Source organism: Schistocerca piceifrons, chromosome X (assembly GCF_021461385.2).
Source record: "Schistocerca piceifrons isolate TAMUIC-IGC-003096 chromosome X, iqSchPice1.1, whole genome shotgun sequence".
Taxonomy (NCBI): Eukaryota; Metazoa; Arthropoda; class Insecta; order Orthoptera; family Acrididae; genus Schistocerca; species Schistocerca piceifrons.
In genome coordinates, this window is record NC_060149.1 from 921,607,115 (window position 1) to 921,633,979 (window position 26,865).

Here is a 26,865-nt window from a genome sequence, read left to right on the forward strand (position 1 = left end):
CATTTCATAGTTCATCCCAGTTCCATCAATGCTGTGTAACTGATTAGCTACTAGTTTATTTTATGACACCATTTTTTCAAAATTTTCAACAAACTCCTTAGTTGCAACATCATCATTGCAAAGATTTTCACCTGAAATAGCAACTTGCCTAACATCATGACAGTTTTTCCACTCGTGAAGCCAACCTTCACATGCTAGGACTATACCTTTCTCACCACCCAGTTCTGGGTGCAGTTGAATAGCTTCTTCTTTCATTGTAGGGCCGGATAATGAGGTCTCCTTACACCTTTCCTGACAAAACCAAACCCACACAGCACCATCCAAGAGCTAAAGTTTTGATTTTTTTTCAATGATTTTGTAGTTTTTAAAGAATTTCACCATCTACAGTTAACAAAAATGCTTCAAATCTTTCAAGTTCTTTTTCCATTCTTTAATGGTTGGTATTCCAACATCCATTTCAGAGGCTAATTTAGTAACTGGCTCACATTTGTCAACTCTTTACAGAACACTTAGTTTCTGTTTTATCATGCACACAACACATTTCCTTTTCTGATTTGTAGCCATTTTTAGTCTTTTGGAGTCTCTTGCACTTCTTAATGACAGCTCAGAAATCTTGAGGAGCGTGACTCAGATGGACACTTGTGGAAGGGATAAAATTGAGTAATAACACTGGCACGCTGTTTGGCATGGATCACAGATGGATAATTGGACACATGGTAGGATAACCTGAGGAGTTGGTGAATTGACCGTCAGATAGCTGAGCTTCTACTGTAATCATGTTTGAAATAGAGACACTGTACATAATGATGAGCGAGCACTATATGTGTACTAGCATATTGATGAGGAGTGTGCATTTTGTTAAGTGGTTGGTCTTGTAATGTAGCAGCATAGCAACCTTCTGAAGTTGGGGAAAAAAAGACAAGGTGGTTCCCCCTCATTTTGATAATACTTTTGAAGAGATGTTATGGACTACTTCAAAATAATCAAAGACGTTAATGTTGGTGAACAGATTCATATCACCTCTGATAATTAAAACATTTTTAATGGTGTAGAAACTGTTTGATATTATTTTTTTTTATTCAGCTTTACATAATCACCATTTTGATACAATTTTTACTTTTTTAACTTGTGGTTATCACATAATGCTGATTGGTAATGACACACTTTAAATATCGTAAATGCACTTTTAAGAAGAACAAAACATGGCAGTGCACAAGTTGCACACTGAGTGAGTCAAAGAACAAAGTAGTTCAAAGAGATCAGAGTGAAAGACAGGACGCTCTCCACCAGAGACGTCATAGAGCCCCCCCTCCCCCTTCACTGCCACCCCTCCCCCCCACCCCCCACCCCAGTAGTGCAGATCACAGTGGAGGGAAGCTTCATCACTTAAAATTGTAGCTGTTGTGCCAGCGCGGTAGTTGTAGATGGTGGCCAGTGTGAGAAGTAGGCACATCAGAAACTGCACTGCAAGAGTTGCATGCCACCAACTGCTGCATAGGCAGAGAGACATCAGTCAGAGGCAGGTCAGAAGCATCAAGAGGCAGAGTGGCAGTGACCGAAGGCAGATTTGAAGTGTCAGAAGGCAGGTCGGAGAGTGACCACGCCAGTTTCAGGTGATTATCAGACACAGTCGGTGGTCGTCCATGTAGATGAATTACGAATGTGTTCATACCTCAATGCAACATTTGGTGAGGACCCGAATAAGGTGGTTGCAAGGCCGCTCACACGGAGTCATCACACAGCACCACAAATTCACAAGATGCAAGGTCCTTGTGAACGAACACAGATGGGGTGGAATGAGGGCGTGGCAGGGAGGGGCGGAGGCATGTGATGTGTGCATGAACCCATTCAACCAGAGACAGAAGATCTATAGTATCGGCCAATGGTGAGTCCTCCACAAACTCTGCTGGAAGGAGGAGGGGCTCATTGTATAGAATCTCAGCGAGCAATGCATTCAAGTGTTCTTTATGTGCTGAGCGGATGCCCAGAAGGACCCCAAGCCCCATAAGCCGCTGTTGCACATAAGCGCGGTCTTGAGGTTGCGGTGCCACCATGCAGTCAGGCCATTCACCTGCGGGTGGTAGGCCATGGTGTGGAATTTAGCAACACCATAAAGTTCACACAGTTGTGGAGAGAGGACAGACTCAAACTGTCACCCCTTGTCAGTTCTGAGGGAAAGAGGACAGCCAAATCATGTGACCCACTCAGATATGAAAGAATGAGCAATGGTTTCAGCTGTGATATTGGTAAGAGGGACCGCCTCGACCCAGCGGGTTACAGGGTTGAAGATTGATAAGATGTATCTGTACCCCTCAGAAGGGGGGTGGGGACCAACGATATTGATGTGGACATGCCAAAGGTGTCCTCTCGGAACGTCGAACTTGCCTAATGGAGGTTCAGCACGCCTGCCGACCTTGCTATGCTGGCAAGGTACACACGCACAGGTCCAAGTGTGACAGCTATGCTTCACGCTGGACCAGCCAAAGTGCTCAGTAACCAGCCTCATCATGGTGTATGTTCCCAGGTGGGCTACGCTGGGAAAAGGAGTAAAGAATCCGTGCCAAAGAGCAGTAGGGACCAGGGGGTGGGGTGTGCCCATAGAGGTGTCGCAAAGCATCGGGGTCGTCAACTCATGTATGATGTGGAGTTGGGCAGAGAGCAAAGACTCGTTGTCTGAAATTAATCACCGTATATCGTCATCTTCAGCCTGAAGTCGGGCAAGCTCTTCCAAGTTCAGTGGTGCAGTTAGCACACAGAAGCAGGACAGGTAGTCTGCCACAACATTCTCCGTGCTGCGGATATAGCATGCGTCGGAAGAGTGCTGACATATGTAGTCCATATGGTGGAAACGCCTCGGCAGAAGGTCCTTAGCCAGGTTATGAATAACATCCATGAGAGGCTTGTAATCTGAGTAGATGATGGAAGGTCACTACAGAAGTGTTTAATCACCTCGTACACAGTGAGAAGCTCATGATCAAAAGCTGACCTCTTACACTGGCTCTTACTCAGTTTCTTGGAAAAGAAGCGGAGCAGTTGGGTTGAGTCAGCGGTGTGCTGTTGTAAAACAGCACCCACAGCTGAGTCACTGGCATCAGTCATGATTGAAACACGGGCCTCAGGGTCAGGGTGGGCGAGTGTAACAACTTTGGCAAGGGCATTTTTAATGTTACCAAGTGCACTGAGCATAGGTTTGGTACAGTCCAACTTCCCTTTCCCAGTGGTGTTTTTGCTGGAGAGGGCATCCATGAGGGCCAATTGGACAGAGGCAGCCTGAGGAATATTGCGGGAGTAAAAGTTTGCGATACCCAGAAAATGACAGGGCTGAACGTAATCTATTTATTTATTTAGTTATTTATTCCATGTGATCTGATGGTACACAGTGTGTTGCAGATGTCGGAAAATATCATTTAACATTGTTAACATATATTAACATAGGCCTATAGTATCCTAATGTATTATATTGCTCAATGTTTTCAGTTTAACACAAACAGCAAGATTACTGTTCTAAGTATTCATTTACAGAGTAAAAACAGTGACACAACAAATATGACTTCACGGCTCTTCAGGAAGAGGGAGATCAAGTATGGTTTCGATACGAGAACTCGTTGGTCGGAGGCCATCGACAGAGACAGTATGGCCTAGGACCATAACAGATGTGGAACAGAGTTGAGATTTAACATGGTTGATCAACACACCATTGGCAGTGAGGGCCGAACAGACTGCATTGAGGTGAACTTGATGTTCCTCATCAGAGGAGCAAAAGATCAGTATATCATCTAAGTGAGCATAAGCAAATGGCGGAGGTAGCAAAATGGGATCAATGAACCGCTGCCACGTCTGCACAGCATTTTTCAATCCATAAGGCATGTAACAGTATTCAAATAGGCCGAAGGGCTTGATGATGGCCGTCTTCTGAATATCCAGGGGATGCGTAGGTATTTGATGGTACATCTTGGAACAATTTAAAACAGAGAAAAACTTAGAACCATGTAGTAATTGTGTGAAGTCCTGGATGTGAGGAATGGGGTAGTTATCGATAATGGTGCAAACATTAAGGGGCCTGTAGTCCCCGCACATGTGTAAGGTGCCATCCTTTTTAGGAACAAGGTGAATAGGCAAAGACGAGTTGCTATCGGAGGGGTGGAGCACACCTGAAGCCAACAGATCCTGAATGATTTCCTTGGTGCACAGAAGTTTGGAAGCGTTAAGGCACTGGCCTTATAATGTACAGGTGCGCTGTCTGTAGTGTGAATCCTGTGACAAGTGTCATTACTGATGGCCAATACTCGTGAAGGGAGGTTGGCAAGAGGGGTCAGGAAGGGATCCGCAGGCAATGTCAGTTCACTAACCTTGCTGAACCGGGGATGCGTAGGCAGTGTGTCGGTTGAAGTCAGTGATGGAAGACGTGGTACAGGAGCAGAGCATGGAGCTGCATCTTATATATTTGTCCATGGCAGTGAGAAAATGACAGCAGATTGGTAAGAAGACACAGTAGAGGCATGTGCTGGGTCACCTCATTGTGGTTCTGCAGATAGGCAATGTGTATGACAATTCAGCGGAAGCAGAGGCAATGTGATTGCGTAATGCACCATTCTGGGTGTGGAGTAATATGCTCGACCAGAGATGCACATGTGGAAAGTGTAGCCAAGGAGGCGGAGAGTGAAGTCATGCTGAACTCGTATGAGCACAGAACAGTAGAACCAGATGCGTGGCAGAGTGCAGCGGCCTGCAGATCTGATGAAAGTGTGTAACGGTGTAGAATGTACAACCCGATCACATGTTCATCCAAGTTGGTGACATGGAAAGTCCAAGGGAAGATGTGGACTGGCGATAGGCAACGCGGGACTTGATGGAGCCAAGGACCACAATAGGAGAATGATTTGCAGCGATCAAAGTGAGGTTAGCAGCTGAAAGTATGTTGCCAGCATGCTTGACCAGGATAACACTGACGTTGGCGCCGGTGTTGAAGAGAAATCAAGTGCCCGATGACAAGTCAGTGGAGTGGAGGCATCACACTGCTGAAGTGAGTGGTGCAGCATCAGAACATAGGCGCTGTGAAGGAATGCGGTGGGACATGGTGCCTAAACGTGCCCAGTGGAATCGTTTGGGTAGGCGCAAGGCATGCGACAGTTGTATGTGGCTTCCCTGTAAGTAGCATGGTACCAGCACGGTGGGTAGGCTGGGAGGCAAGGCAGTGTGGAGAGAGAGGGGGCTGCAGATGGCTGCGTCGGGGGTGGGAGCTGCTCGGGCTGCTGTTCAGGCAAGGTCAGCTGCTGTCGGGAGGCCGCAGGCAGTACCTCCTGTAGGCCACTAGGTGGCAGATCCTGACTGTCAGCTGAGGTGCCAAGGAGAGCACGCTGGCCTCTGCCGGCAGGGCTTGGAACCAAAGGTGCAGGTGCACCAACTGACAGTGATGGAGGAGTTGTCCGTGACAGGCGGTGTAGGTCACGAATGATAGCATAAGTGACACTGTGCATATAAGAAAGTGCAACCCCATGCATAGGAATGTTTGAATCACAGTTCTGGAACTTTGTCAGCACATCAAACCAAACTGAAGGAGAGTGCATAGTTCAGGGGTAGACCCAGACATCTTTAACCGGGTGATCGTCCATGATGTCATTAGATGGCATGCACTGTCCACGGTGTGATATTGTTGAGCTGTTGCACTTGACGGTGGCCATGTTGGGCCAGTTAAGGTTAAGTGGCCGGGTGTAGATAATTGTTCACTTTTAACCAAACGCACATTAGGTACACTTGACCACTCATATTCACAAGCACAGTTGATAGGATGTGGGGCACTAGCATTGAAAGACACTGGTAGATCCATTGTTCTGAAGACAATGTGGGCTATCACATGAAGTCCATTAATGATGGAGATAAGTACAAAATAACTTGCGATCATACAACGATGATGTGGTTATCATGTAATACTGATTGGTAGTAACACACCTTAAATATCGTAGATGCATTTATTAGACTTGGAGCAAGAAGAACAAAACATGGCAGTACACAAGTTGTGTGCCAAGTGAGTCAAAGAACAAAGCAGTTCAATGAGATCAGAATCAAAGATAAGGGATCTCTGCGCCAAAGATGCCACAAACTAATTAACTGCAAATTATTTATCCAGTATTATTTACTGTTATACAGCCATCTGTTCTTCTTCTCCATGAGAATCTTACTTATTTATCTTTTTATATTTACAGACTTGATGGTTTAATGGCGAAAATTCTGGATGTGATTTTCAGAAGCTCATAAATTTATATTCAACCCTGGAACTCATCATTATTAAGTCTTTAAAATTTCCTACATGATTCTCTACTGGTAACTCATTATTATTTTTGTTTGAAGTTGAAATTATTGTCTAGGCACACAGTATTCAAAAGAAAAGCACAATATATTTAAAATAAAAAACTATGCATATTTGGATAGTAATCATGTGACTATTGTTCATTATTGCAAAAATTATATTTCCTCATTGTTTTATTTATACCTCCACATGTCTCTCACCTTAAATCAATATAATTTTCTATAGAGCATTTTCTTGTTGTAGCACCTTAAGTGTACCAATATGAATTTTTCTGACTTTAGTTCCGGCTGATGTATATCCATACTTCTCAGTATTACAACATTATAAATGTCCCTAACCTCTATCTGGTTCATCTGTTATAACTGAGATTCTTCACTGTAGATAAGTTACCTTCATTATGTGAAAAAAGAACATAAAGTAATAAAAAATGAAAATTTACAAATAACAAACACTGTTGATTCAATTCGTATTTTGGATGCAAGCGGATGAGATTTCCATCTGATCATACAAACAAGTTTAAGTTTGTTCTGGTTTTCCAAAATCACTTCAAGTGATTATTAGAATGGTACCCTTAAAGAAATATACAGCTACTTTTCTACCCCTATCCCTGTTCAAACTGATTTTATGGCCCATCTCCAGTGACCACCATGTTTATGGGATATTAATTCATAATCTTTCTTCTTTTGGTTGGTTATAAGTGATTTGGTAAACAATTTTCAGAGATGAGAAAAGATAAAGTGCTAATGGCTTTGACTTGGTGCAGTCCATATTTATCTTTCTTGTATGCTGAGAACTATTCTTCCTTTTTATGATATATTTATAACCTCTGCTACATGCACAAAATATATTTGCTAAATCTCTGATGATATAATTGTTGTTCAGTTAAAACATAAAACTTTAATCTTGCTTTAAGCTGTATTCACTTGTGCAGTCATCATACTGGCATAATTATGTCATAAAAATCTCACTATTAAAATTAATAATGCAGACACTTCTTTTTGTAGCTTGAACTGTTTGGCCAAGGACACATCAACAATCCAGTGACTATGTTAGAAACACATTACTTCCGAGTTGGAAGTAATAGCAATCTCACCTTTGGAACTGCAATCAAATTTTCTTTTAGCACCGGAGAAAACCATGGTACAGACAAAATTGAAATTAGAAGTCAAGTGATGGACACAGTAAACAACAGAAGAGATGAAAAGGTAACCCATAAAGCAACTGTATATTCAAATAAAGTAATTTAATCCTAAATTTAAATCCAGTTCTCAAACAGAAAGAGTCAAAGTGCTTCATACAGAGACCTCTTCAAAAGATAATGCCTCAAATTTAACATTAAACTCTAACAATAAAAAATCTAGGATGGAGTAATAACAATGAAATGGGATAGACTGTTACTCACCACATACAGGAGGCATTGCGCAGCAGACAAGCACATCTGAATACATTTAAAAGTAGACTAAGTCATCAGACAATGTCCTTCTTGACATTTAGAAAAATAAAACACACACGTTCATACATGCACAATTCACACACACAGGCCAGTTGGATTGTGGGTATGCCCTCATAAAATGCTGTGCAGAAATTGCAGCAGAGTTGGTATATGGCATGGCTGCTTTCATAGGTGGCCCTGCCTCTGATGGGATAGGATTGCATGTCCCAATCCAGTACTATCACAGACTTATCCTATTACATCAGAGGCAGGGCTACCTGTTAAAGCAGCCTTGTCATATACCAGCTCTGTTGCAATATCTGTACAGACTTTTATGTGGTATGACCATGAACCAACTGTCCATTTGACTGAATTGCTACTATAAAACTGTGGCAAAACATGCAGCTGAGCACAATATACACACTTTCAATGGCTGCTTCACAACCCATGCCATCTGGATCCTTCCCCCAGCACCAGCTATTCTGAACTACACAGGCAGGGGTTATGCTTACAGCATCCTTTGTTCCCATAATCATCCAGGCCTCACTCTCCACAAACCCCTTGCAACCACATGCTGTTACCAACAGTTTCCCCTTTCAATCGACTCCTCCATTTCACCATCACTGTGCACTGCAGTAACTCTGCCGGCCGGTGTGGCTGAGCGTTTCTATGTGCTTCAGTCTGAAACCGCACAACTGCTACAGTCGTAGGTTTGAATTCTGCCTTGGGCATGGATGTGTGTGATGTCCTTAGGTTAGTCAGGTTTAAGTAGTTGTAAGTTCTAGGGTACTGATGACCTCAGATGTTAAGTCCCATAGTGCTCAGAACCATTTGAACCATTTTTGCATTAACTCACCAGCTCTATTGCTCATGTGTTACACTCTTGTGGCATGCAACTGTTGCCTCTCCCTCCTGTATTCCTATCTCATGCAACTGCTGCCTCCCCCCAAGCTGTCAGTTACCTTTGCCCATCCCCTCCTCCCACTCCATGCCTCTTTTCTCCCCTTACAAACTCCACCCAGCACAGCCCCTCACCCCAATCTGTGTCCCTAACTGCAGTCCTGGTACTGTCTACTCAGCCACCACAATATAGATGTATGGGTGCATATGTATGTGTGTGTGAGCATGTGTATATGTATATGTAAGTGTACTCTAACTCAGAAAAGGATTTATCCAGAAACTAGCAAAGCTTTGTTCTTTTCTGTGTGCCTGTTGACAACACTTTCTCTATTCAGTGAGTTATTACCTTCACTCCTAAATTACTTACATTCTGCCAGAACTTTCTATATCATAACAATTTTATTATTGTCAACATTTAACTTTAACACTTTTCATCTCCTTTTGAAAATACATTAGTTTTACAACTACACTGAATTATACATCTTCATTCATATGTATGATTTTATTTTATATATTTCTTTATTCTCTCCATTTTTTTCTGTACAAGGGTATATGAGACATGAGAAAGGCCAATTATTAATAAGAATGAAGTGATATGTCATGTTTCAAATAATATTTATGGTATATACAGAATAAAATACTGCTAATAAGGCACATTTAATGCTTTACAATAAACTGTGTTAATTAGATGAAATACTCATACACAGTCCGGTCACATTAATGTGACAACCACATCTGTTAGATGTAAAGAAGCAAGAACTGTACACAGATGGCAGGTGGCAGGACTAGAAGTGGAGGGTACATAAAGTATGTTTGGGGATGCAAAAAACAGTGCAGTTTCAAAATTTTAAACATGGCTGAAGCAGCAACTGTCAAAAATCAACATAGTAAATGATAACAGCCAAACAGTTGCAACTGTTTGGCTGTCATCATTTACAGTGAAAAAAAAAAAACAAAAACACAAAAACAAAAAACAAAAAAAACAGTGCAGTCATTGTCGTAATGGGGAAACAGAGTGATTTAGCTGATGTCCAAAAGGGCAATATCATTGGCTTTCAGGCCAAGGGTGGAAGCATTTCCAAAACAGCTAAGTCTGTGAACTTTTTACATGTCGCCTTGGTTAAAGTATACCATTCGTGGCAAAATGGCACTGTCCAAAACAAAACTGGTGTAACCACAGGTGGTAGATTTCAGTGGTGAACAATGGTTGCACAGATGAGTACAAGCAAATAGACATTCAACTATTGAGCAACTGAGAACTTGGATGAACCAAGGGGCTACCAACAGTAACACAGGCCTCCTCAACGAGCACCTACCCGGTTCATTAACCCGTGCTGACTGCTTTTCATCAGTGATGAAGTCTGGAATCTGTACACCAATACCCCAACTGGGTGCCTACTGAGTGCCAACAGGTGGCCTTTCCAGATGAATCACATTTTATTCTCCATCATATGGCAAACACCCTGCAGCAATTATCAGAAGGGTCTAGGTTGGAGGGGGGGGGGGGGGGGGGGGTGCATTAGGGTCTGGTCTGGGGAATGTTTTCATGGCATTTTCTGGATGATCTCATCATTCTGAATGGCACAGTGGATCATCACAAGTATGCAACTATCTGTGGGGATCACGTCCACCCCCACACGCAGTGTGTTTTTCAATGGCGTGATGGCATCTATCCGCAGAAGAATACAATGTGCAACACAGCTCGAGCATGAGGATGAGTTTACTGTACTCCTCTGCCACCAAACTCCTCAGATTTAATTCCACTCAAGAATCTGTGGGACCACAGGCTGTTTGCAACATGGATCCTCAACTGAGAAACCTACTGCAAATGGCCATGGCACTGGAGTTGCCATGGCTCCACATCCCTTCCAGAACTCTGTTGACTTTCTTCCTGCATGTCTTGCAGCAATCTGCACTGCAAAAGGTAGTTATTCAAGCTTATATATTAATGTGACTGGGCAATATATATCCATGGATTATACACTATGAAAGATACATGAAATTTACAAAGAAATTGTTGTCACCACTTAAAAGAATGCACTGATGCCTCTGGAGTGCTGTAGTCAGAGTAGAACCATTACTAGGTAGTTATTTGCCCCTCCATCAAGGACAAAGTCATGGCAGTGAACTTGTGTGCACATGCCAGTTTGATATATGGAATTAGTGCAGTATGTTGAGTTGACATGCTGATATGAAAGAATTTTAGAAAGAAGCTATCATTTTTGGACATGTCTACCACCATGCTGTGGACGAAGCTGTCTGATCTGTAGGTCCGTCACTGTGGACTGTCCAGTGTGTTTCGAGGAATGGTGTACCACTAGCATCCGTGTAATTGATTGTAAAAATAACCTAAATGACACATAATGGAGACTAATGACATACCTTATTTTTGTATCTTGTATTGTGGTTTATGCTTTATAGTTTATCTGAAATTGATTTTTATTATCAGCTACAAATAGAATTAAGGGATGTGTTTCGACTTTATTAACAACATACTTTTTAAATAGGTACTGATGTATAAGTAAGGTACAGAACCTGAAAATATCTAGCACAATCTTAGTAATACCAGTGCATTAATGTTTACACTGAGTGGAGGGGTACTTTATTACCACCACAAAAATTTTTAAAAAATACAAATTTCATTTTTGTTGTGGATTCTCATTCACAACATACATTCTGAAGTTATATGGATGTATAAGAAGAGTCCTGAGCCTGAAAACTTGAATATGACATTTGTTGCAAAAAAGTCACATTCACAAGAAAAGCTTAAAACAGTTACAGAATCTGATATAAGAAATCATTAAAAACAATATGTTTTTCAAAAATTTAAAAATATGAAGTACCAGACTAGATTATGATATTTTCAAAAGGTGGGCACAGTGTACCCCCACCCCTTCTTTGGTATGCAAGGGATAATTTATTGCGAAGAGTCAGAATTCCACATTTTTTAATAGGCCTTTGCAAGATGTCCATTTATCTACTTTATTCAAAAATCTCATTTATCACATTTTCTGAATTAGTATATTAACTAATTTTGCTGCAACACCTTACAAGATAATTCCATAAGGCAGTAAGCATTAAAATCTTGGAAACTGGGTGGTACCTTCATCTTTAGACCCATGCAATGGAAGACATCTAAGTATAAAAAATGCTGCATTGAATCTCTTGATTAACTCAGCTATATTCTAACTCCATTGTTCAGCCTTAGACATAATATCTGGCTGCTGGTCAGTCAGCACAGAGACGAAGTCCAAGTCATTCACTTGAGGCACCAATAAAACTGTTTAACTTTCAAAATTTTAAATCCAGCCTTATGCACAATCTGGTAACATTGTAGAATGCAGAAGTGCCTGGAGGGAATGTTGGCCTTTAAAAGAGGTATCTGCTTGTGGTTGAGTGGTAAATATCACACAATGTAGACACACAGTTGCAAATTCAAGTCCACCCGTAGCTTTATTTTTAAAACTGCATTGTAGCTGCCTGCTAAAGGTAACAGTCTGATGGAACCTCAAAGATGATTCACTTCACTTTATAACCCATCAACAGCTCATAGCTGCATGAAGGTGAGTACAATTTATGCTCCAGAGTTTGCTCATCCTACCATGTACACCAGCCACCAGCTGCATATCACAAGCTGCCTGATGTCAGGCACAGTCCGACGAGGTGAATGTTGCATGGCATTATGGGTGTATTTGTCAAATGTCATTTTCTAATTGAAGTTCTAGTATTTGTCCTGTAGTTTCCTCATCAGATTTTACATACTTGAAACTTATAAAATTTCTTCACTCATTTTAAAATAGAGTTGCATGTGGAAAAAGGACTAATATTTGCAGCATATTGTTTGCTTTGGGTTTAATAGTTGGGTGAAACCAGTAGAAGCAACTCAAAGACTTTGTATTATGTATGAGGTGACTACCTTTGGGCAAAACATGTCAAAAAAGAATTTTCTTGTTTCAAGAAAGATTGTTCTGACATGAATGATTTTCCACATTTACAAAGTCTGACACATGTGATGAACCACAGCCATTTAACATTTATGTGACATTTTCCTTCAGTTGACAATGTTCATAAGTCAGGTGTATGAGTATTGAATGCTCTAATTCAAAGCAAAAAATCGAACAGGTACCTATTGAGCATTTTGCCTGAACATCACCAGTTCATTCATTGAGCATTCCAAAGAAATATTGTTACTGGTGATGAGTTATGATGCATTAACATTAACTTCTTAAGAAGAAATTAATGACTGACCCCTAATAAAAGACATATGCTTGAGCATAGGGCAGCATAAACATAATACTTTACATCTGGTGGCTCAAAAATGGTGTTGTGCACTAGAAACTTCCACCAAGAGGAGTGCCCATCACAGCTGGCATTTGTTGTCAACAACTGAGACATCTTTTGGTCACAGTGTAAGGAAAATAATCAACAAAACTGCATCAAGTGTTTCAACTATACATTAACTCACTCTGCTTATGTCACAATCAAAATGAACCAGGAGTTTGTTTGGGTAGTCAACCGTAATGCACTTATTATTCTAATCCTGTTCCTTCACATGTTTAGCATTTCTGCTCTTTAGCAAACAACTATCAAGAAAATTCCTCTTTGGACCAATATGCATTTCAAATCTGGCTTGATGACATCTTTAGCTCAGAAGCAGTAGAGTCTACAGGTGTAGAACCATTGAACTACGTGAGCATTCTCAGACTGTTTCTGTTTTAGATAATGTGAGAGAATATATTGTTGATGATTAATTTCTCTTTTATGTTTACTGTTGTGTTCAGAATCCTAGTAAAATATCCACTGTACTAATACAAATGAATTACAGCTTACCACAATGAACTCACAATGAACTTACAATGAATGTTTATTTTAATAAGACTTAAAGTATTTGTAACACAAGCACTGCAATATTGACATGAATAAATAAGTCATTACTCATTTTTACTTCAAAATGGTCTTTGTTTCCTTGCTGTCCTGTGTCATACTGAAGTAATATGGAAATTTGGTATTTCATAACTCAAATTGTGTGTTCACAAAAGCCAAAACTGTCAGCAGAGGTGGAAAGAGGTTTTATCAAGTGTGCAGTATCACAAGTTTTCACCCTTACACTGTGAAATACCAGAAGTTGTGAGACAACTTTTGCTGGAGAAATTTTCCTTATTGATTTTCAATCTGGCTACTTGTAGCTCTCTTACAGAACAGATAAAAATCTGACCTTCAGTGAGAGAGGAACTGTGAACCAAGGCAGCTTTTACTTTACAGGTGACACTGTTACCTCAAGAGTTAGCAATGAGCTCCAGTATTTGTCTCTCCTTATTGCCCCAGTGGTGGCTAGGACAGATAAGTCACAACGTAAAAGATGAGCTTAGTTGCAATTTCTGCATGAAAGAACCTTTATGTTTTGATGCAACAACTGAAGACTAAATATCATTAATCAATAGCTGTCACAATTATTTCCATTTTTCTGTCTTAATATTGCAGAAACTTCAAGAAAGAACTAAAGGGCACAACATAAACCATATGCACAACATAGTTGCTATAACAGGACACATGTATTTTATTTTATGACACCAACCAAAGACACAGATATAGTACACAGCAGAGAGATTAATATGAACATTTCACTTCACCACTTCCCCTAAATGTTTACCTTGCAAAATGCAGTACTTAACACATTCCAATTAATGATCTTAAATATTTAAGCTGGACATGTGGCAATGGTTTGGTGAGAATATCTACAGCTTGCTGATTGCCTGGTACATGCTCAATGGCTAGGTGGCCTTTGTGAATCTTCTCACGGATGTAGTGCATGTGAACATCAATATGCTTTGACCTCTTGTAAAATTCAGAATTTTTGGCCAGCTTAATAGCACTTGCATTATCAACAAGAAGAACAGGAACACTCTCCAGTGGTGAAATTTCTTCATAGAGCTTAGATAGCCATATTCCTTCTCTTGCCCCTTCACTGGCAGCCACATACTCTGACTCTGTTGTTGACTGTGATATGCAATTTTACCGCTTACTAGCTCAGGTAACTGCTCCTCCACAAAATCTTGCAACCATTCCACTAACTGAGCATCAGGTTGCTGGATCACTGGCATAATCAGCATCAGTATATATCTCCAGTGTTCTGTTTGCATGGTTAGCATCATATATTATACCCAATGACATTGAACCTTTTATATACTTTAGGATTCTTTTTACCACGGACCAGTGATTTTCTCAGGGATTCTCTAAAAATTTTGACACATAGCTCACTGAAAATGCTATATTAGACCTTGTACCAACAGCTAAATATGTAAGACAGCCAACTGCTTCTCAATATGGAGCATTAGTTGGTTTATCACTGGTTAACTCATTTGTCTGCAGATACTGCTCAATTGGAGCTGACACAGGATTTGCCTCTGTCGTGTTAAACCGTCGAAGAATATCTTTAGCATAAATTTCTTGATCAATCTCTATTGATCCATTATCATGACATACAATATTAATATTTAAGAAATATTCTACTAGCTCAACAGTAATTTTAAACTCATCTTGAATTTCCTTTAGGAAAACTTCAATATCCTTCTTCTTACTTGCAGATATTAATCCACTATCAACATACAAAACTACCATCAACTTGTCATTGCAGTTTTCTCGATAGAACAAACACAGATCTACCTTACTTTCCACAAGCCCAAGATTTATTAGGAAGTCCTTGAACTGTTGGTTCCAGCACCTTGGAGATTTTTTTTAGTCCGTATAAACTTTTATGAAGTTTGCTTACCCAATCAGTTTCATCACTAAATCCCTCAGGCTGCTCCATATATATCTCTTCTTTTCCAAAGCCATTCAAAAAAGCAGATTTTACATCAACCTGTGCCAACTGAAGTTGCTCACTAGCAGAAACACTCACAACTGATCTAACTGTATCGTATCTAGCAACAGGACTGAATGTTTCATTATAGTCAATACCTTTTTGTTGACAAAATCCACGAACCACTAGTCTTGCCTTATAGCGATCAATTTTACCATCAGCCTTACACTTAATTCTTTAAACCCAATGGTTTGTGATAGGCTTACGGTCTGGTGGCAGAGGTTCCAAAGTCCACGTAGCATTTTATTTCAATGAAGTTATTTCTTCCTCCATTGCTCTTCTCCAGTGTTCATGGTCTACAGAATTAATAGCCTCTGTATAATTCTTTGGCTCATTTATTTCAGCCAGCATAATTTCAATAAAGTGCTCTCGTTTCTTCAGTTGCTGCCTATTTCTCAATTCTCTTTCACTAGAATTTCCTTTTGTAGGTTCTTTAAACACACTTGCATCTTTATGATTCTTCAATTCTTCACTGCCTGTTTCACTTGTGAGTTACACCATTGTCCTACCAGTTTTCTCAGGTTCAAAAACAACATCCTTACTCCAAATAATTCATTTTTCTGATTCAATCCACACTCGAAAAGCCATAAATGCCATCAGAATAACCAACAAAGATTCCTGGTTTTCCTTTTGGATCCCTTTTCTTTCACTTTTCCTTCATAATACGAACAAAACACTTCATCCCAAAAACATGAAGTTTATTTAGCTGTATCGTCTTTCCAGTGAATTCCTCATAAGGTGTTTTGCCATGCACACGACTTGTACCAGTTCTGTTTAACACATAAACAGCTGTGTTTACTGCCTCTGCCCACAAAAACTATGGCAGGCTCTGAGCTAGCAACATCGTTCGAGCTAGTTCCACAACTGTTCTGTTAGTGTGCTCAGCACATCCATTCTGCTCTGGAGTATAAGGATTTCTGATGATGAGTTGTATGTCATTTAATTTCATCAAATATTTAGCTTCAGTATTATCAAATTCTCGTCCACTGTCACATTGAAATGCTTTTCATCGTTGACCACAAAAATTCTACACATTGCTCACCATTTCTGCAATCTTCTCTGCAGTCTCAGACTTCTCCTTGAGAAAATATATCATGTATAATCTTGAAAAGTCACAAGAGAAGCAAAGAAAATATTCTGCTCCTCCCAGTGATTTACACTCCATAGATCCACACAGATCAGCATGAATCACTTCTCCAGGCTGTGTGGCATGCTGCTGTCATAAGTGAAAACTGCTGCAATGCTGCTTCCCCTTAACACATTCCTCACAAAATTCTTCGCCAAAGTCTTCAACTTCAACAAAATGCTGCTTCAAGAATTGTTGGACATGATGTTTGTTTTGATGACCCAAGTGTTCATACCAAACTTGCAGAGAGTCCTTTGACACAAGATTTACCTCAGGATCACAAGGCTGAATTTGTTTTGTCACTTGAATCAACATCTTCAATAAGTTGCCACTATGTATGGCACATGCTTTTACAATGCCATTGTTTAGGAACTCACACTTGTCTTTTGATGAATAAAAGTCTAATCGCTTGTTCATAGCAGATGATACAGAAAAGAGTTCTTCACCCTTCTGGAGTATACATAACATTATCCATATGGCATAACTTCCATTTTCCATCAACAAAAGCTTCAAAATAATTAGTCCCTTTTCCTAGTGCATTCATAGTTGAATCATCACCCATGCATATCTGCAGTGGTGTTTCAAACTTAGTAAATGATGTATACTTCTCAATTTTCTTAGCCATGTGATTTGTCACTCCACAATCAGCGATCCATGAGTCCTCATCCAATTCTGCACTTATTACTTCACCAATGAAAGCCTGATCAGGCAAATCACTTTAATTTTGGTTGTGGATGATTTTTTGTTTGTGTTTCACATTTGGACATATTTTTTTTAATGTGGCCAAATCCACCACAACTGAAACATTTGAGCTTCTTTTTGTTTGTAGGCTTTCGATATTTGTTTGATGAAACAACATTCCTCATAGTGGTGCCGTCTGCATTTTTAATGTTTGCTTTGGTAGTGAAAAGAGCAACTACCTTGTCTTGTCTCCCTCCAACAAGCACAACGACTGTCATCAGAAGTTAACACGTGCATGTTTTAGTGTTTGTTGATCTTCAGATCTTGCCAACCATGACTGTCGCAGATTTTCATAACTGTCAGGTAGTTTGTCAAGTAGTCACACAATTAATGATGATTCATAAGGGTTTCACATTGAGTTGCTACATTTGAAGAACAAAGTTTTCAAAATTAGTGAGATGTGTCACCATGACATCGCCTGAACTCATGTAAAAATTGAAGAATTCTGACTGAACAGAATGTGCAGCTTGCTTTGTTTTCTGTTCAAACACAGCATGTACCTTGTCCCACATATCTCATGCACTCTCACATCCAACCAACAAAGCCATGACTTTTGCTTCTACAGTTCTAACAATAATCTGACTCCCTGCACAATCAGCATTGTCCCATGTTTTTAGCGGAGCATTAAACACATCTGTTTGTGCCAACGTTGCATCCACTGGCAAAGCCACCATTTTTTCTACATCACCGACACACACTTCGTATGCACCGTCTGACACACGTCATAAATTTCATACTGCAAACTTCCAAATAGTCCAATTTTCAGCCCCACACAGCTTCTCTGTGCCATGAAAATCCATTGCAGTCCCATAAAACAGTTCAGATTTACAACCACAAAAATTCCACAAGAGAAACGTGCAGAAATTGTTCACGTATATACAATACAAACTGCGCATAGCACACAACACACACTAATGCGTTTCTGGCATCCTGAAATGTAAAATTGCAGTACCCAATTTCTTTCTTGAATCGTGTACTGGGCCCATAACCTATTGCAGAAACTTCAAGAAAGAACTAAGGGGCACAACATAAAGCATATGCATGATGTAGTTGCTATAATAAGACACATGTATTTTATTTTATGACACCAACCAAAGACATAGATATAGTACGCACCAGAGAGATTAATATAAACTTTTCACTTTAACACTTAAGTTTACTGGCATCAAAATAGCTCATTTACCAGAGATCATTCACGTTTTTGGAGAATCTCCAGTGGTTATACTCTGAATATTAAGAGTAGGCAACATAGCTTGTTTATAATTATGGTCTTAGAAAATGTTTTTCTTGAGACTGCTGTCACTGGCACTATCCTCTAAAGAGAGGCACACAAATGAAAAGACAACAACATAGCATTGACTGCAAAACATGAACATTCACAGGGTGACTAAGGAACCTGCAAATAACAAAAGGTTCCAAATCAAGAAAGACTACTAGGTCAAAAACCATACTCAATGACCAAAAAAGTGAGCTCAAAAAACCATTGAAAATGAAACTGGTGAATGTATACTAGTGTTAGCCCGATTCCAGCTTCTGCCAACACAGAAGAACAATCAGTTGTTATTGAAACATGGAACAACCAACATGAATCACTGCAAGTAATGTCTGGAATGAGTCATACTTCAGCAAAACTGTCATTCAGTCAACAAATACTTGAAAGATGACAAGTACCAACCACTCATTATGTTTACAGTACAACTGCTGCTGATACTTTGTCAATACAAGTGAAAAGTTCTGATGCTGAAGAGCTTTTCAACTTGCAGTATACTTAAGACATAGAGAACCTGAAATACAACAGGTTCTCCAATCTGAACATAGTTCTGAGATTCTATGTAGTACCACCCAGTCAGTGCAATTTGTCATTAACATAGCCACTGATGTTTGCATATGAATGACATCACTAGGCTATCACATTATTCATAAGAGAATTATCAAGGTTTACTGCAACAGCACAGATGGGCAGACAGTTCAGGAATCTGCTGAGACTATCTATACATCACTGATACTTCATGCTAAACTGTCACTATGTGAGATTGTAACCCAGACTAAATTTCTACCTGTAAAAGAATTGCTCAACAGTGGATGAACAGTGTCAACACCTCTGCACCCTTCACACAACATCGACCCATTATATGCCAATTGATCACAGCAAAATGCCGTGAGCTTGCATCTTTCTGCCAGTGACTTAATTTCTTTCACAGCAGACTGTTTCACAATTGCAGAGGTGATAAACAAGTATAATAGTATACCTTACAATGGTTCATACCTATTCCCTCCACACAGTGTGGATGCCTCATAAATTATGACACTGGATGCAGGTTTATACATAAATTAACTGGTCTTGTCATCTGCCTTACTGACTGGGTATTCTGTTGTTGCCCTGAAGATGAATACTTATGGTACATACAAATATTCTGTATGGAAAATCTCTGATGTTTAAATTCTTTCAGCTCCACCATAAAAAAATAGTGAAAACAAGAGACAAAAAAGCACCTATAAACTAATAAATGATAATATAGTAATAATCAGTGAAGGTTAGGAAACTTCATTAGTCATCTGATGATTATGAAAAGCTACTTTTTTTATCTACTCAGCACTACAGTATAAATACAAGGGATACTTATCATTCCATTATGTAATTTCATTGCAGTACTTTTCAATTAAATTACAGGAGGACGAAAAAATTTCACTTTAAACACACTTTTCCAGCAGGATTTGCATCTATCTACATCTATACTCTGCAAACCACCATGAGTTGCATGGCAGAGGGTATGTCCCATTATACCAGTTATTGTGATTTCGTCCCATTCCATTTATGTATGGAGCACAGGAAGAATGATTGTTTGAATGCCTCTGTGCATGACATAATTATTCTAATCTTATCCTCATGAGTGATATGTAAGGGATTGTAGTATATTCCTAGAGTCATTATGTAAAGCTGGTTTTTGAAATTTTGTTAATACGCATTCTTGGCATGGCATATGTCTATCTTCAAGAGTCTTCCAGTTTAGTTTATTCAGTACGTCTGTGAGACTCTCCCATAGATCAAAGAAATTTGTGACCATTTGAGCTGCCCTTCTCTGTATATGTTTAATATCCCCTATTAGTGCTATTTTGTATGGGTCCCACACACCTGAGAGGTATTCCAGAACTGGTCACATGAGTGATTTGTAGGCAGTCTCCTATGTAGACTGATTACAAATCTACAAATAAACTGAAGGCTATCACCTGCTTTACCTATGACTAAGCATATGTGATCTTCTTATTTCATATCCTTACAAAGTGTTACACCCAGGTACTTGTACAACTTGAGCAAGTCCAATATTGACTCACTGATATTATAGTCTTAGGATACAACCTTTTTTCATCTTGGGAAGTACAGAATTTTACATTTCTGAACATTTAAAGCAAGTTGGCAATCTTTGCACCACTTTGAAATCTTATCAAGATCTGACTGAATATTTATGCAGCTTCTTTCAGATAATACTTCATTACAAATAACTGCATTGTCTGCAAAAAGTCTGAGGTTACTATTAGTATTGTCTGCTAGGTCATTAATACATTAACATACAACATAAAGAGCAAGGGTCCTAACATACTTCTACATCTGACGATGAGTCTCCATCCAAGATAACATGCTATGCACTCGCTACTAAATAATCCTCAATCCAGTCATATATTACACTTGATATCCCATATGATCATACTTTTGATAGTAAGTGTAGGTGTCTTACTGAGTCAAATGCTTTCTGGAAATCAAGAAATACTGCATCTACCTGACTGCCTTGATCCAAAGCTTTCAGCATGTCATGTGAGAAAAGTGCAAGTTGGGTTTCACATGATCACTGTTTTCTGAATCCATGCTGGTTGGTATTGAAGAGGTCATTCTGTTCAAGTTACCTCATTATGTTTGAGCTCAAAATTTGTTCTAAGATTCTACAAAAAATCAATTTCTAGGATACTGGACGGTAATTTTATGGACCACTTCTACTACGGTACCCTTCTTGTAGATGGGTGTGACCTGTGATTTTTTCCAAGGACTGGACACAGTTTTTTGTTCTAGGGATCTACGATAGATTATAGGTAGAAGAGAAGCTAACTCAGCCACAAATTCAGTATAGAATCTGACAAGGATTCTATTGGGCCCTGGAGCTTTAATCAGTTTTAACCACTTCAGCTGCTTCTCAACACCACTGGCACTTATACTTATTTCATTCATTTCTTCAGTGCTTCGAGTATGAAAATGGGGCAGTTCTCCTGGGTTTTACTTTGTAAAGGAACATTTGAAAATGGAGTTAAGCATTATGGCCTTTGCTCTGCTTCTCTCAAATTCAGTTCCTGTTTCATTCATTAGGGACTGGACACCAACTTTCGTGCCACTAACAGCCTTTACATATGACCAAAATTTCTTTAGGTTTTGTGAAATATCATTTGACAGTATTCTGCTATGGTAGTCATTGAAGGCATTATGCATTGCTCTCTTGATAGGTAAATGCATTTCATTCAGCATCTCTCTAATCTACAGTCCTATGCTTTGCTTTATATATATTATGCAGTAGTCTCTGTTACTTTAGAAGTTTCCTTACAGTGACCATACACCATGAATTTCTCCTCCCATCATGAACTGTTCTACTGGATACATATCTACCCAGTGCATGGTTAACTATTCTTTTAAACCTGAGCCATAGTTTCTCCCCATGCTCCTGCTGTGTGCTGAAAGTTTCAAGTTATTCCTGATTTTTTGTCTAGATTACTGAACATATATGTCTTTCTGCTTGTTTTAGTAGTCTTTTGCACTTTGGTGATCATTGTTGCCACAACCGTGTCATGGCCACAGATACCAGCTTTGATGTGGGCATCTTCATAGAGGTCAGGTCAATTTGTTGCTATTAGATCCAATATATTTCCATTATGAGTGTGGTTCCTATTTGCTCTAGGTAATTTCCAAAGAAGACATTTAGTAATGTTTCACAGGATGTCTTATCACACCCACCACTAACAAAACTGTAATTTTCCCAATTAATTGTTGGATGATTAAGTCTCCATGGATGACTGCAGCATGACTGGGGAACTTATGTACTAAAGTTTTTGGTTACATCAGGGGGTGAATCTGGTGGGAAATAAAAGGATCCAGTCAGCATTTTACGCCCACCACTGATACTGAGTCTTGCCCAAACAATCTCACATGCAGTTCTAATTTCTATCTCAGTGGATTTGAGTTTCTTGTCTGCTGTGAAAAATACACCACCCTCAGTTCTCATTTGCCTATCCTTTTGATATACACTTAAACGCTCCCCAAAAATATCACTGCTATCAATTTCAGGTTTCAACCAGCTTTCTTCACCTTGTATTATCTGAGTTTCACTGATTTTCTTGAGCGCTTCAAGCTCTGGTCCTTTGCTGTGAATGCTTCAGCTTCTTAATACTCTCGGCTGTGGGAGGCATTTCTTTCGATCTTACACTGATACTTTTGGATCTCCTGCACCTGTCATTATCTGGATTGGATGGAGAGTTGCCTAATCTAAAAAACCATGTGTGCACCCCACACACAGTCATCTACCTGGGTAGTATCCCCTGATATGTAGTGCACACATGTCTCAATTAGGGGTGCCCTAAAGTTCTCACCTCTATGGCAAAAGTTCAGGAAGTCACAGCCCAGCTTGTCTTCAAAGTCTCTTGTTCAGTCCTTCCACTCAACTCATAACCTAATGACCAACATCAGTCTGGAGACAATGATGCAAATTATGAGTGTCATTGAAACTCTATGCATTAGCTGGTCTTTTCAACCTTCTCTGCCAGTTGCTGGAATGATCTGAGTATGACTTTGGAGCCCAGATGACACACATCATTTGTTCCAATGCGCACCACAATCTGCAGTCAGTTGCACCTTTTTCCCTCAATGGCTGCTGGTTAAAGTAGTAGTAGTAGCAGTGCACAGCTAATGAGGAATCAATAATGTGATCATTCTGTCATTGCTGGAGTAGAGACTAAGTCAGAAAGAAGCAGGTTTCCCTTAACATAAAAGATGAGAGAAATTGTAATTTATTTGTAAAATAACCCTCTTTCAGTCAAAAACTGAAATTTTGTAACACACTCTTACTTGTTACACAAGATAATACAAGTGATTTGTGAACATTAGTCTTGCTGTCTGTGCAATATGACTTTAACTGCATCCTTTCCTTAGAGTGTAGCACCTGTTTAATCAAATAACTACTTGCCAGTATATTTCAGAATCCTGCAAGCAGGATTTCAGTGAGCTGAATACTTAACTAATTGTAACACATAGAACTTGTGTAGGGTCTACCATTTCAGTCGCATAGCAGATGGTCTGAGCTGCCAGATATGGCAGTCAAGTGTGCATGAGGTGTGCTTGCTTGTGTGAATGACTGTGTGTGTGTGTTTCCTTTACTGTGTTGTTGACTTTACAACACAGAGTTTCCATTGTTAGATGGTAATATCTGGTAAACAACTATTTGCAGAATGAATGTAATAATCACAAGAATGAACTCCGTTTCATGTTTGTACTATTAGCACATAATGAATTGAGGTCTATGTTCTTTAAGTCATTTGATTCACATTTATACCAAATACAAGAGATATCATTTTCAAATTGATTTAGATGTGTTTCGAAAGCAGCAGTGCATGATTGAAATGAAATGTCTAATGTGTCATATAATATTTGAAAACATTATTTACAAAATGAGGTGCATAAAGAATCATTACAAGTTAAAAATGGTACTGAAAAAGCCAAGATTAAGTGTGACAAAAGCTATGTTGACTATTATTATTTCCAATAATTACTTATTGCATGAAAAATTGCAGCTACTATCTGTAAGTATGTGTTTGACTAAACTACAACATCACTATGCACAGCTACAAAAGATGCATTTAACTTTGTTTTCTATCCATATCCCAGTATAAAGCTGTGATTGAAATTTTGTTTGTGATTTCTTGGGAAGTTTGCATCATTACAGAGGTGATAAGCAAGTCATTAATTTTTCAGTTGTCAGCCTGTAGAAGCTGTAGAATGCCTTGCTGAGTCAAATATATATTTGCACAAAATTTGGACAACAGCAATAATGGGTTAAGTCAATTTGCCAGAAGCAATAAACAGCTCTGGGCTACAGCCAAAATTTATCTTTGCTCTCACAGACAGAACCTAGCATTTAATTATTCATAACAACAGTATGCATAATGCATTATCAATATCAAAATAATCATTAAATGGCAGTTTAGGTGAAATCATTAATGTTGGTGGTGAATATAACTGTTATTCAACATTACATTGCAGTCACTAAATGTAAGACAAGAAAAATGATTGAACTGTCCACAGGTGTACTGCCAGTCCATAGTGTCCAATGTGCTCATTGGGCATCCATGGACTGTTCAATCAACAAATACACCATGAGAAACTGAAGAATCACAAGAAAAATGGTGATTTCATTTTAAAAGGAATACGTCATGGCACTCCATAGCTTATGTTCAATTCAAAACATGGTTCATAGTACACAAAATTTTATTTGTAGCTTTACTCAGCTGTCATATTTTTCTTTCTTTACTCAAGTAGTTTGGCATAAATCAACATCTTGAGCAACATGTGTGCCTGTTTGGTGCTAATGAAATAGGTGCTTCATATTGTTCTATCCTCTGCTGAGGATTGACGAAACATACTTTTACAACACCACTTTTTATTACATTAACTAAACAAAGTACACATGTGAGGGAGAACATCTTCACAACTTGATAACTGAAAACTGTCTCTCCAGGACAATATCTCAAGGAGCCGGAAAGAGAGCTTGGCATGGTCCTACATGGTGAGGAGCTGGTAGGCAGCCAATAGTGACCATGGTGAAGTGGTGCCTCACAAGCAGCTGTTGGAAGTGCAGCAGAGATGTTGTTCACAGCAAAGACAGCACAACAACCATGTGGACAGTGGGAGCAGTAGTGATCTTGGCAGGTGGGCTCCATTGTGAAAACTTGAAGTGGTTCTTGGTCTATTGGACTCAGGGATGTATCTCACTCTCCTGGGCAAAGCACAGAACTATGTAGCCACCTGCAGAAGGATACAGTGCACTACCACATGAGCATGTAGCTATGTGGATACAAGATAGTGACTGTCGATCACAGTGCTGCATGCTGTGGGTCACACGCCATGCAGTGGCATAACTGGCGCCCCTGGATGCTATGGCAACCATTGGCAGTGTCTTGCCATGTCTAGTTGAGGCAGGGGCCACATCTGGTTTGTTGAACATAGGCGGAAGAGTGGTGGTTGAAATATATAAGAGGCAGCTCTGCATATACCACATCCCTCCCCCCTGACAAGCAGATGCAGCCATCTCAAAGAAGGGCTGCACACCATGGAGGAAGTACCCAAAAGCCATCAGCACTAACTGTCCCATCAACTGGAATGAAACAACAACACAGTTTGATAATGTGTAAACATTTGTCTTAGAAATGACCAACACATGTCTAACAGCATCAACACAACTCACATTCCACAAGCATTAAACAGAACTGACAACTTGATCGACATCATCACAGACAGCCGTGGGGGTAACAGAAAGGCCGGCTGGGACAGGGTCGGTGACAGTACGAGGGTCAGCGGGTCGAGGCCACTGATGGACAGACGATCAGATGTGACGGTGACAGAGAGTCTGGCTGGAACAGGACCAGTGATGGTAGGGCAGATGAGATGCCTGGCAGCAGTGTCAAAACAACGGCCAATGACACTACGGCTGGCTGGAACAGAGCACTTCGTGGACAAACTGACAACAAGAGTGATGTCATGCAGACAGACTGGGCAACTACTGGAGCACCAGCCGGGACAGGGCTGGTGATGTCCGAACTGACAACAGGGCTGAAATCATTGCAGACAGGTATGGCAACAACACTGGGGCTGGCTGTGACTGAGTCCGAGCTGTCAGAAGGGATGCTGAGAGGAGTGATGGCCACCACTGACAGGACTGACACCCACAATAAGAGAGTTGATGTATGATAGCATCAAAGGCAAGGCAGCCCAGAGATGGCAGAACTACCACCATAAAACACCGGGAGCAAAACACAGAGTGCCGCATGGCTTGACAATATTGTAAACAACCTGACTGAAAGTAGGTCACCTTGCCACACACAAAATACATGGACGTACAATCTGGTCACTGTTCATGAGCAAGCTCAGTCAAACACTATGAAAAAGACTGTTGACATTAACTAAGGATATGGCACATGTGTTGCTTGGCTGGAGGTGACTGACAAAACAAAAATGCACATTTAACTATTCCACTAACTATTCATACTCCATGTCCTCTAGATGAAAGCCTGGGAAAATCTGACAACACAATCAAAAAATTTCTGCACCTGCACTGTCCAGAAAAGTTGCACTTCATTGCATACCTCATATGTGGTAAGCCATAAAGTGCAACTCCATATGTTGACAGTGCAGGTTCCAATTCTTCATTCTGACCATCAAACACACAAAAGTCAGTGCAGACGTGGGAGCAGCA

The 26,865-nt window shown here is 39.9% G+C and overlaps 1 protein-coding gene across 2 annotated transcripts in view; it reads left to right on the plus strand.

Annotated features, from left to right (window-relative positions):
- The window catches only part of LOC124721097, a 654,343-nt gene that overhangs the window by 523,392 nt on the left and 104,086 nt on the right, over window positions 1-26,865 (plus strand). For both annotated transcript variants that reach the window (XM_047245917.1, XM_047245918.1), the window contains exon 18: window positions 7,312-7,512. In XM_047245917.1, the coding sequence (XP_047101873.1) occupies window positions 7,312-7,512 (201 nt within the window). The remainder of the gene's footprint in view (window positions 1-7,311; window positions 7,513-26,865) is intronic.